The sequence below is a fragment of the Zophobas morio genome, unplaced genomic scaffold (genome assembly GCF_036711695.1).
Source record: "Zophobas morio isolate AGI-343-1 ecotype UQ-CSIRO unplaced genomic scaffold, CSIRO_AGI_Zmor_V1 ptg000026l, whole genome shotgun sequence".
Lineage (NCBI taxonomy): Eukaryota > Metazoa > Arthropoda > Insecta > Coleoptera > Tenebrionidae > Zophobas > Zophobas morio.
Window position 1 is genome coordinate 8,753,730 of NW_026972131.1, and position 13,349 is coordinate 8,767,078.

Here is a 13,349-nt window from a genome sequence, read left to right on the forward strand (position 1 = left end):
AGAAAATAGAGGGCGGGTGGGTAGGGCTAGTACCTGTTAAGACTAATTTTAGAAAATTACATATTCTCTAAGAAAATAGAGGGTGGGCAGGTGGGGCTAGTACCTGCTAAGGTAAGATTGATTTTAGCAGGTGACGTATCTTTTAAGAAATTTAATTAAATTATTATAAGATAAGACAAAAATAGAACACCAAAGTCCCCCAAAATTGTTTCAAATAATTTACTAAAAAAATTGCCATGGACTCGCAAAATAATGCACCATGGGTGCCCAAGAATCTCCCGATTAAAAAAAAACACTGCGGCACTTTCAAATTCGTAAAAAATAAAATTGATTTGTACCTTCGCTGTAAGTCAGGCAAACATTGTTGTCAAATGGAATTTTATCAAGTTATTACAAAACAACACAACCATATCTTTGTATATTTTAACTGAAATGGTAATTAAACATGGTCATGAACGAGAGAAATATTAACTAAAAGTTTTATTACGAGTTATTGTGATAATGAATATGTTATTTAGTTGTTAACGTAGCAAAGGAACCAAATTTAAAATCGTTGTAACTCCACCAAAATGTGAGAAGGATTTTTTTTACTGTTTTTCGCAGACTCACCAGTTGATTGTTAAGAGCGTAGCGGAGAGTTAATCCGCTATTTGCCGATTGTGGCTTAATTAATAATTTTAGTCCTCTGTTTTGGGAGACTACTCATTCAAATTAAACAAATTTATAAGTGACGTTCCTTCGAAGTATAGACATAAACAATCGAAGTTAACCATGTACACTGATAATACACTCTTTTCAGTTATTTGCTCTGAAAATATTTCATATTGTCCGTATGTCTGCGGACGGCACCTCGGAATTTATACCGAAGTTCGAGATGTCATTTGCACCACTGGTGTCCCACACTTTCGGGTATTTTTGAACGGATTTTTATGAAATTTGAAATGTAGGTATTTTGATAGGTGACGATTGATATGAACTGGTGAGAATAATCATTATCTTGAAAAAGTCAATTTTCCTTGCCTTAATTTAATTTTAAATTAATAAAGTTTCATCACATACATACATAGCAAACGAAAAATACAAAAGATATTACGGGAGATAATGAAATTGTAAATGCTACAGTTAATGTGTTGAAAAAAAAAACACCAGGTAGGGCGTGGTGTTATCGATGCGAATGCTTCTTGGATCCGATGCTGTAAGTTTTCTCGTTCTGGAGGCCGCGTAAAATATACTTTACTTTGAAACAACATAACCCCATAAGAAATAATCGCAAGGTGTAAGATCTGGAGATCTTGCGAGACAGGGGATTGGACCTCCTCTTCCAATCCAACGCTGTCCAAAAGTTTGATCTAAATAATTTCGCACAGGTAAAGCGAAATGTGGAGGAGCACCATCTTGCATATAATTCATACATTTTGAAAAAATTCTAAATAAATAACACCTGTCGAATTGTCGTCGAAAAAGTGAGGGCCAACTAATAAGCATTCACGTTCGGTAGAAGTAACTGACAGAAACTTTTCTGTGGTTAAGTTGCAATCTTAAGATCACTAGAAATTTAAGATTGGCATCAACTGTCTAATTTTCTAATTCAAATGTCAGATCTGAATTGTGTGGAAAAAAAACGAAGTTTTTCTAATTTCAACACGCTTCGTTTCAAGAAAATCCTGAAATACAGCATGGAAACAATTTCCATAAAAGTAATCACGAGAAAGCTCATTTTAAATGAAAAGAAACAAGAAATATTTCGTGGTTTTCAAAAAATTGGGTAAAACGGAAACAGTTAAACTGGTGGCAGAAATATTCTCCGTAAAGTTCGCTAGTGTTGTCGAGTGTTTTTCGAATTTTAAAATAATACAGATACAGCGGCGCTTGTGCCGTTAATATTATAATCAGAATCAGAAAGACGACTGCGCAGATTTATATACCTACATGCTTTGTTGGTTCCGTTCTACAGTTGGTTTTTAAGTTTTATATAATCGTTATTGTTTTGTATGAGGTAAAACACTCGGCTTTGAAAATAATTGTACGTAATACACGTATAAATTTAGGTTTCCGAAGGCGAAGTTTTTCACATTTTAAACACGTTATAGCTGCCAGAATCAAATTTCTAAGGCGGTACCTATCTCCAATTGCGTGATTGTGGTGAAGATTTACTTTTCATTTTCTTGGATGAGACATGGATATACCAGAACGGATCCATGGTGAAATTGTGGATCCATGATGATGACATCAAAGCTTGTCCTCCTAAAAAAACTAGTGAAGGGAAAATATTCAAAATTTTACATGCGGGTTGCTCTTTGGGCTTTTAGAGGGATGCGATTTTCTCCTTGGTTCAAAAATAGATTCACCAGATTACCACAAAACCATCAAATTTTCGATATTTGACCTTTACTTACTTACATGTCACATTTTTGATACCTACTTTCTGACATTCCAGTAATACATTATACACTAGAACAATTATGTCCGCAGTTACACAGCTTAAAAAAAAAAGTTACCAAATCTAGTTACATCTACCGAACGTGAATTCCTTATACACGCTCACCAATCACTGCACCCCATACATTAAGAGACCAAACACGCTGGTTGTCGATGTGCCGTAACCAGTGTGGATTGTCAATTGTCCAATAATGCATATTGTGTCTATTTACCATGCTACTACATATTTCTAAATGTGACTTCATTCGAAAATAGAATCCTTTGGGCAAAATTCGCGTCATCATCCATTACATGCAGCATAAAGTGACTAAAATTAAGACGATTTATCATATCGTCTTTACTTAGCTCTTGATGTATTGAAAGCTTGTAAGGATGGTACTTTTTTTCTTTTAAAATTCTATCTATGGATTTTTTAGATACTTGCATTACTAAAATTTGTTAAACTTCCATATGCTACCATTTATTGGATTTTCTTCTACAGCGTTAACAACGGCGTCCACAATTTCATTATTTCCAGTAATAGGTTTTGTTTTTTCACTCGTTTTAGGTCTTGTACACTTCCCATATCTTTAAATAAGTTTATTATTCTCTGTACTTTGAATCTGGAACCATTTTCAATAACTTGTCAGATTTTGACAAAAATGTCAGGGGTGTACAAAACTGAACTCTGAACGCAGGCAATTGTTTTGCGCCGGCAGCACTATTAAATTAATAAAAAAAATGAAATTAATTAATTTTTGCGTTTTCATTAACGTGGGTAATTCTTTTAAACAAAAACAGTGATATATATATATTTTTTTTTTCGCATACAAGCGTTATTTTAGATACTTAAAGTTATAACGTTATAAGAGGATTTAGTCATTTAAATTCGTTGACTAGATTTAATTTTGTATCATTAAAAACTAGAAGAATTGTTACTGTCGTCAAGATTTTATTCAATATGCTGAATAATAAAGTTGATGTACCCCAGTTGCTTAATAAACTCAATTTTAAAGTACCAAGAATCAACTCCCGACAGAGTACTATATTTTATTGTTCAGCGAATAGAACCAATGTTTTACGCAAATCTCCAGTTAATTTAATGTGTGACTTATGTAATGGGATAGCGGGAGTTTGTGACATAAATATTAATTCTTTTAAAATATTGCAAAATTCTATATTGGAAGTTTATGGTATTAATTAAGTGATTATTTAGTTTAATTATTTTTTTTAGTTATAACGTATAAGTAATGTTTCAGTTTTAATTACATCGTTCCCTGTAATTGGGTGTATATTAGCCTGTTGGGAATAAAGTATTTATTTAAGTATAACGTAATTTTGCATAATTTTTAACAACGGGAAGCTGTGTTAAAATTCGTTTTTTGTACGATAAAATAGTTTTTTTGACCAGCTTAATCTTTACCTGTTATATTACACCTGTGTTAAATTTCATAAAAATCCTTTCAAAAATACCTGTTATTGTCCCCGAAAGTGTTACGTGGGACACGTGGTATAAAGATTATCAGAAAACATAATTTTTTTATAGTTTTTCAAAGAAGCGGAATTTGTTGGACTGTATTTCAAGAACAGACAGACACTGACGACCAGAATTTTTTTCTCGCAACGGTATTAATTAATTAACTGAAAAGTTCAATTTTATATCAAAGCTTATTATTATAAGATGCTATATTTATTGTAATAATAATAATTCTTCAATAAAAAATATGTTTCCTTTATTTAAAAAAAACAAACTATTTTTGAGGAAGCGGACACTAAATTTTGGACAGAGGGAGTATTTTCTTACTAGCGTACATGGAAATTCTATAAGTCGACAAGTTTGATTTCTTATTTTTTAGCCCATAAAAAAATGTTGATTCTCTCCTCTGAGTCTGATTAATTAAAATGAAACCTAATACCGGGTGTCTGGAAAATGGCGGATTAATGTCATTTGCCAAAAGCAAGCAGTCTTCTTTAGCAGGTACTAGCCCCACCCACCCGCCCTCTCTTTTCTTAGAGGGTATGTCATTTGCCAAAATCGGTCTTATTTTAGCAGGTACTAGCCCCACCCACCCGCCCTCTCTTTTCTTAGAGGGTATGTCATTTGCCAAAATCGGTCTTATTTTAGCAGGTACTAACCCCGCCCACCCGCCCTTTCTTTTCTTGGAGGATATTTCATTTACCAAAATCAGTCTTATCCAAGCAAGTACTAGCCCCGCCCACCCACCCACCCTCTCTTTTCTTAGAGGGTTTGTCATTTCCCAAAATCGGTCTTATTTTAGTAGCCCCGCCCATCCACCCTCACTTTTCTTAGAGGGTAATTTATTTGCCAAAATCAATCTTATCTTAGTAAGTACTAACCCCGCCCAGCCACCTTCTCTTTTCTTAAAGGATATGTCATTTGCCAAAATCGGTCTTATTTTAGCAGGTACTAGCCCCGCCCACCCACCCTCTCTTTTCTTAGAGAGTATGTCATTTGCCAAAATCAGTCTTATTTTAAGAGCTACTAAAAAAAAATTAAAGACGAAGAATAACAGTTGTTTGATTAATAATAATAATTAATGGACAATGCTTAATGACGGCTGGTTGTTATGGTTATTATCAATATACTAAAAAAAAAGTAAAAGGTGGATTTCAGTCACCATCGTTACTAAGAAATCGGAAAGTACCCTGGAGGTATTCAGCATTAGGTGCGTGCAGTGTTGCCAATTTTACTTTTAAAAAATTACGTTTTTTTTTCGTAATCTACATCGAAGGATTTTTTAATTATTTTTTTGGGATTCCCGAAACCCCCGTACATAACGTACTGAAGAGTTAATCCGCCATTTTCCAGACACCCGGTATAATGCGTGTCTATTTAAAAATCTGGTCAAGAGGGGTGCCTTCTATTTTATTGTTTTTTCCGTATGTCGTAGTGTTTGTCATCGTATTCGAGACAGTTGTCAGTTCCATGTCAAACTCAGTTTAAAGGTTATTTAGTTCACAACAGTCAATGTGACAAGTGGGTCACAGTTTTCAAAATTCATTTCGGAAACGACATACGCAAAAAAAAAACAAAATCTGGTGACATAACTCTTGACCAGGTTTTTATTTAGACACCCGATACATATACAGGGTTATTCAGCTAAGACGACCCACATGAGCTTACGAGAGCCAGAACCCAAAATCCCGATTGCAGTAGTTGTTTCTGGATTTCAATAAATATTTTAAAGTTAATTTGGATCCGACTGTTATTAGGGTAAACAAGTCAACGTGAAACTGTGCCGATGCATTTTTACAATAATTGGAAATTTGCCAGTTTCTCTGTGGAGAGATTTTTTATTACAACATGGTGGTGCGCCTATTCATTATCATATCGTCAGAAGATACCTGAGTAAATAATTTAATGGTAATTGGATAAAGTGAGGTTCTACTCATTCTTGGCTTGCTCGAAGTCCAGATTTCACACCACCGGACTACTCTTATGGAGAACTGTTAAAGAAAAGGTTTATCAAGTAACTTTTAACGATATGCTTGAACTTCAGCTTGCAGATAATTTTTGATTCGGAAATATTTTTGCAAGACTTAGAAGAAACGGAGGTCACATTGAGTATTTGTTCCGAGTTTTTGTAAATCTTGGTTTAATTAATTCAGTTTGATTTTACTAGAATTTTCTTTCAAATTTAATAACCTATTACTCATTTGACAAATTTGCAACAGTTGCAAATATCTTTGAAATTTATTTAAAAGCAAACTTGGATTCAAATTAATTAAAAATCCAGCAGTAACTGCAATCGGTAGTTTGGGTTACCGCATTAAAAGATTCAAGTGAGTAATCTTAGCTGAATAACCCTGTATACACACTTCTACAGTGTGGAAACTACTTACGGAATAAATTCAGCAAAACCTGTAGTATTTGTCGAAAATTATTGATTATATGTATTATTGATGAAGTTATCCACTTTTTTTTATAATCTCATACTTTTTTTTTAAATACCTGTGAAATTTGTAAACCATTTGATTGGAGCGTAAAAATTTAATAATCTCAAAAAATTTAAAAAATAGTGGTAACAAGTGCAGGTTCCGTGAAAAGACCTTTAGAGGTACTATTTAGAAATAACAACATAAAAAATCATATAACGCCATAGCTCGAAGGGGAATAACATCACAAATAGGTACCAACTTAAAAATAGCATATTTAGAAATACAAATTGACCTGTTTCAGTATTTTGGACAAATATTAGTTTTGAAATTACCGAATTTATTCCATGAGTAGTTTCTACACTATTACACATATTATTTATGATGTCTGTTTTTGGTTTTAAAGTAATGAAATGTTACATTTCCTTAATTGGTTATACGTATAATTAAATAAATTTAGAAATAATATTACTAATATATTTTTTGTTTTTTTACGCAATAGTTAGATTCATTGAACTCCGACGAAAGCTTAGACTTGGAAAACACCTTATGGACCAACTGCGTAATTGCTTCAGGTCAAGCTTTAGGAGTAGTTATTTACACAGGTATTTTAATAATCCCTAATTTTTGAACAAATTAGACTTGAACAAAAATTTCAGGCCCTGAAACCAGATCTGTAATGAACAATTCAGCACCTCGTTCCAAAGTTGGTCTTCTCGATATTGAAGTTAACACCATAACCAAACTGCTATTCGTAGCCGTAATGGCGCTCGCTTTAATAATGATGGCTTTAAAAGGCTTCGGCGGACCTTGGTATCGCTACTTGTTCAGATTTATTTTACTATTTTCGTATATCATTCCCATCAGGTAATTCTAGAGCTGATCGCAAGAGTTTTGTTACCAACGGTATAATGTTTTTGTAGTTTGAGAGTTAATTTGGAATTGGGCAAATCTTTCTACTCGTGGGCGATCGGTAAAGATCCGAACATGACTGGAACAGCTGTACGATGCACAACAATACCCGAAGAACTAGGGAGGATATCGTATCTCTTATCTGATAAAACTGGTACTCTTACACAAAATTCAATGGTGCTTAAACGTCTCCATCTTGGAACTGTTAGCTACGCAGCGGATAGTTTCGAAGAGTTGAGTTCTACACTTAAGTCAACATACTTAGGCAGCGACACCTCTACCTCAAACAAGACTAAATTTCGCAGATCTGAGAATACGAGAATTAGAGATGCTGTCCAGGCGTTAGCTTTATGTCACAATGTAACTCCAGTTTACGAAAGCAACGAAAATAGCGAAACAGGTTGGTAGTAGTACGAAAAATTGATCTTATTGTTGTTTAATTCGTTATTTTAGATTCAGGTTCTATTGCGTCTGAAGCAGAGGCTGATCAACACTTGCAAGCTGATAAACAGGTGGTTTCCTATCAAGCTTCCAGTCCAGATGAAGTAGCTCTCGTTCAGTGGACCCACGAAGTCGGTCTGGCTCTCAGTCGACGAGATCTCTCTTCAATGCAGCTTCGTGGTCCAGATGGGCGCTTGTACAATTACAACATTTTGCAGATTTTTCCGTTCACCAGCGAAACTAAAAGAATGGGCGTCATAATGAAGGTATGGTGGCGGTTTGAAATATTCTATACAGATTTTTATTGGTTTTTTGTTCGGATAGGATCTACAAACAGGGGAGATTGTATTTTACTTAAAAGGTGCTGATGTCGTTATGTCTCCCATTGTTCAGTACACGGATTGGCTAGACGAAGAAGTGGGTAATATGGCAAGAGATGGTTTAAGAACGTTGGTTGTAGCGAGGAAATTGCTCACGGAGGAACAATATGTAGATTTTGAGGTGAGTGATAATGTTTTTTTTAACGCAAAAAGTTGCCGTCGGAACATGTCTAACACTCAGTGCATGTAAGGGCATTTTTTAATTCATCAGTTTTTATTTTAGAATTTATAAAATGACTATAAACGTTAACTGCGTCCAAAAATTAGAGGTTTTTAGAAAATTTCCTCTCTCTTTCATTCATTATTGCCGCAATGTTGAACTTAACTCTTTGAACACGTGTTGTAAAATAAAAATTGTTCTTTGTTTTAGTGTTGATTGCTTGATTTCAAGGTTTATTTTGCATAATTAAAACAACTGACCGTCTTTTGTACCGCGAGATCGAAAAAGAAATAAGCAAAGTTGGTCATGCACGACAAGCCATTTGTCGTAATTAAAATTTTTAATTAAATGCCAAATTGACAGTTTAAAATTAGAAATATGACACCTACTTTTAAAACGCATAAAATGAATCAAAATCACCGTTTTCCAATTTTATCCCATTTCTGAAGTAAGATTCTAACAAAAAAGTTCTAACTTCATTTGGTAACATTGCAAATTACTTTTGTCAACGTGACGTTTAATAAAAAAATATTTTAAACTAAGACAAACGGCATTTCGTACATGGCCAACTTTGACTAATTTCTTTTTCGATCTCTCGGTATTATAGACAACAAATTTATTAGTTTAGATCTTAATTTCAAGTCGATCGTGCAATGACGCCACATTGCAACACCAATCAATAATCTTAAATTAAGCCGTTAGTTGATAATCAAGACACGTGAAAGCGTCAAGTGAATTAAATATTATCCTCGATTAATTTAACAGAGGACTAAAATGTAGAATATGTGTCCGTGATTGGTTAAAACATGCACGTTACATAGCAACGGACCCCAATTAAAATTTAATCGCGATTAACTTTTAATTCGCTTTCCACAAACCGGGTCTACATATTTCTATTTGATAAAGCTAGCTTTGACGTTATATTTGCAAGTGGGGTTTTGTTTGGTAAGTTTTCTTGGCTTTCTGACAATAAAAACTAAAAAACTATTTCTGAGTGTTTATTTGTACAAACGACATCATTGAATTCAGGAAAAAAAACGTTTTTAATGATGTTAATTTACGCTGAAATTTAATAAAAACAATTCATTGACGATCAGTTTCCGAAACCAAGAATAAAAAAAAATAAAAAATACGTATGGTAGATGTTAGACTCTACAGCCTCTGCAAAATTTCAAATATTGAGTACTAAATACTACTAAATAGCTTTCAAGTTATTTGACTTGATTTATACTTTTGCTCTATATTTTATATATTTTTCTTACTTCCCGAGTGAGCTATATAACAGGATGTTTTCTCGGCGTGTCACAGCTCCTAGAATACAGTTATTAAAAAACCATTTCTTAAAAAAATGGTTCGTGTTTTTTTTAAATTTTGTTTATTTTTTTATTTTTTATTTTTTTTTTTTTGTTATTATAAACGACAGTTTTCATTAAATAAGCAGTTAAAATATACTTTTCCGTTAATTAACAAGTACACATTTGTTATTTAATAGAGATTTCTTAAAAAATCTAAAAAAAATTAAAATTTGCGCTAGCACCATCTTTGGGTTTAAATTTGGACTACTTGGACGACAACGAACATTTCGACGTGTAACATCATAATGTTTCGAAATAAACCCATATGCTGCCCCCGTACGACGCCTATGGGTATTCTCGAGGACTTTCTAGTATATATCGCGATAATGGGTGACTCATCATTGGTGGTGGCGGCGGCCGGACAGCATTTGACTAAAGAAGCGGTTCTGCGGAAGTCTCGGCGGAGGGCTCCAGAATGAGCTCAAAGCGATAACGGTGAACTATCGAGAAAAAGAACGTATGGGTTTAAATAGAGACAGACCATCGTCGGAAGCAGTCAGTTTTTAATTCAGTCAACCAGAAAATTCAGTCAGTCGCGTCGAAATTATTTTCTACATAATCACGTTATAAATTTGAGTTACTGAGAAATAAATTATTGAGTTTTATCCACACAGATTAACCTCAAAATTTTGAATACAGATTGGAACAAATAATTTTGTTGATGATATGTTTTATGGTACGCTTTTACATTTATATTTTGTGCTGCTATTATCAGCATGGAATTGGTAACATCAGTCGTTAAAGAAATTTCTAAACAATAAAGTTATTTGATTAAATTGTGTACTGTTCTAAAATTTCAAAATTTCTGCTCTTTCAGACAAAAACTAATATCAGTGATATTAGTCACATCAAACATCAAAAAGGTAATTAAAAATTGATCGAAAGTTGTTTCGACACCCCTGAAGTTCAATGAAACATATCCAGCATTTTCCAGAAATTATAAAAATTGATTTTGCGAATTTTATATTTTTATAGGAACCCCTATAATTTGAAATAAGCATATGTAAATGTGTAATCCTAAATGGAGTGAGCTGTTCTTGATTTAATCAATAAAATAAATTAATCTATTCATGCAAATTTAAAAAATATTAATGTATTGATAAATCACAAGTATAGACTCATCATATTTTGCACAATTTAGATATTCGGCAAAATTGTGACATGACGTCATCAATAACTTCAAAACGTCTCCAAGATTTCAAGGCATTCGGTTTTGCTGTTCTTGATTTAATCCATAAAATAAATTGAGTCATTAATTATTGTTTTTGCACCACCCTGTGTAAGCAAATCGAAAAAATATGAATGCAAATGTAGTAATTTCAAAAGTGTGCGGTATAATTTATTAAATTATAAAAAAAGCAAAATAGGAATGAGAAACGATACTGCAAACAAAACTCAGGCGGCAGGTGGCTGCCTGGCTGCAAGTCATAAATTATTGAAACGCCCGGAAGTAGCCATTTTCGAGATTATATCTGTCAACAAACGGTCAGTCGAAGACGAAATCGTATTTTTGTATTAACCGAAATAAAAACAAATTAATTTTATTTTCTGTTACATTTAGGGCAGAAGAGGTCCCTAAACTTCGGGGGCCTGATGGTCCAGCATCACAAGCATAGGGTATAAACCGTCTCTGCATTGTAATAGTAATTAACGTTATCGGTATATAGTCCGGTAACTCAAATTTTATAGTACGAGTGAGAAGTTTTAGGACGAGGCGACCGTAGGTAGCCGAGTCTTGAATGTCGAAACGAGTACTGTGAAAAGAGTTACCGGACGTATGTCGTTATGGATTTTATTTCATACTGTGAACATATTTTTTTATTCGATGAAATAATTACTATTTTGAGAAATAGTTCAAATCGAGTGACTTTTTCTGACATCGTTAGCATCCGCTATTTGGCAAATGTTTTAATAATAATATGATATTAATGTTTAAAAACATAGTAACACTTTACAGGACTTGCCCTTTTTGCCTCAATTTTACCGGTTCGTTATTTTGATTTTACCGGACTCGTTCAAATCCAGTGAAACGTCAAATTTAACACAGTATGAAATAAAATATATATATACAGCACATTATCAACGGGAATAGTGGTATCTAAGCAATATGCGTAGTGTTTAAAATGTTTATGGTTAAACACTGGAAAAATGTCACGTAGATATTTGTTTCATTTGAATGAGTGTATCGCCTCAAAGCAGATGACTAAAATTATTAATAAGCCTTAATTGAACAAAATATTCTGAACGTTATTATTATAATTCTTACCTTATCATTATTTTGTTGTTATAAAGACGAGCATATTCTTATATTTTTGAGAAAATCGGGTGGCTCGTTCTTAATTTGATAAATAATAAATTGACTGATTCATTAATTTTTTTGAGTCAACCTGTATAAGCAAATCTAAAAAATACGAATGCAGTGATAAATTACAACTGACGTCATCAATTTTTTGGAGGGGATAAGTAAATATATTTTGATTAAAAATATAGCATGATTATCATAACTTAAAAACATCTGTAAGACTTCAAAGCATTCGGTTTCGTAGATTCAAAATTAAATTGAAAAATGTTGTTATATAATTTTGATTTTTTCTCCCACAAAAATCTGGACATTTCGGTTAAAAACTCAACACGGAATCATGAACAACTATAGGAATATATTATTTTATACAATTTAAAACCCATTTACTATGTACAGTTTTGAAGTGACGTTATCAAATTGTTAGTGGGGGTGATTAGTCGAATTTTGCGTACTATTTAACCATCTACATGATATTCCTAATACATATACTTACATACAAAATTTGACAAGCAGTTTTGGAGATTACGTGTCTAATAAAAAATGGATACACACCAAACAGACAGACAGACGGAAACGGGAGACTACTTTTCTCGTACTGTAGGGATCATGAAAGGTCGAGAAAACGTATAAGTGGAGAGTCGGTTGACGGTCTCGATTACAATACTTCCTTCGCTTACGCTCGGGAAGTAAAATAATAATGAAAACAAAAAAAAACGTCATATTTTAAAACAATTAAAACAAACTGTTTTTTATTCATTAGCCTAGAATAGAAAAAGTATGTCTACCATTTCCATCTATCTATCATTTGTTGGCAATTTTATTAGACACGTATTTTCCAAAACTATTGGACAGATTGCGGAGAATTTTAGATTACTTTTTAAAATATCGTGTATATGGTATAACCCTGCGATGATTTATGTGTATAATAGCTGACTACTTAATACTTAATAAACTTTTTGTAAGATATCAGATTACATGAATTATATTCAAATGGGTAGTTTTAATCTAAATTTTTAGATACATCGAGTTTAAAAGACAGGAGCGTTATATACCAAAGGCATTTTGAAGAATACCACATAAGCAATTGCGGCAAAAGAAAAAAATTAACCACCAAAGCAGTGCCTTCTAAATTTGCATGTACTCGACGTTGTGCTTGGTATTTTTCTATTCTGAATTTTAGAGTTTTTCTAACTGTGATGATGAGTTTGGCGGCATATCCGAAAGTACTTCGACTAACAATTCAAAATTTATTCAAGTCAATTCCCTCAATCAAAAGGAACTAGACGATCTCAGGTCAATGCAAATATTAAAGTAAAAATCTGAAAATAACAAAACAATCTTAGGTACCATTGCAAACTTCTCTTAATTCAAAATTAAAGAGAATGACGCAGAAGTATGCAAATTGTTTGTGTCGGTTAAAAAATCTTCGGGTAGAAAATGAAAAAAAATAATGAACATTTAAAATATCTGGACAAAATTTCTCA

General features: G+C 33.0%; 1 protein-coding gene across 2 annotated transcripts in view; it reads left to right on the forward strand.

Moving 5' to 3' along the window:
• Positions 1-13,349, forward strand: part of LOC135136504 (probable phospholipid-transporting ATPase IIB) — a 38,733-nt gene that overhangs the window by 5,300 nt on the left and 20,084 nt on the right. For both annotated transcript variants that reach the window (XM_064065810.1, XM_064065811.1), the window contains exons 4-8: positions 6,818-6,920; positions 6,975-7,182; positions 7,239-7,627; positions 7,681-7,934; positions 7,993-8,169. In XM_064065810.1, coding sequence (XP_063921880.1) covers positions 6,818-6,920; positions 6,975-7,182; positions 7,239-7,627; positions 7,681-7,934; positions 7,993-8,169 — 1,131 coding nt within the window. The remainder of the gene's footprint in view (positions 1-6,817; positions 6,921-6,974; positions 7,183-7,238; positions 7,628-7,680; positions 7,935-7,992; positions 8,170-13,349) is intronic.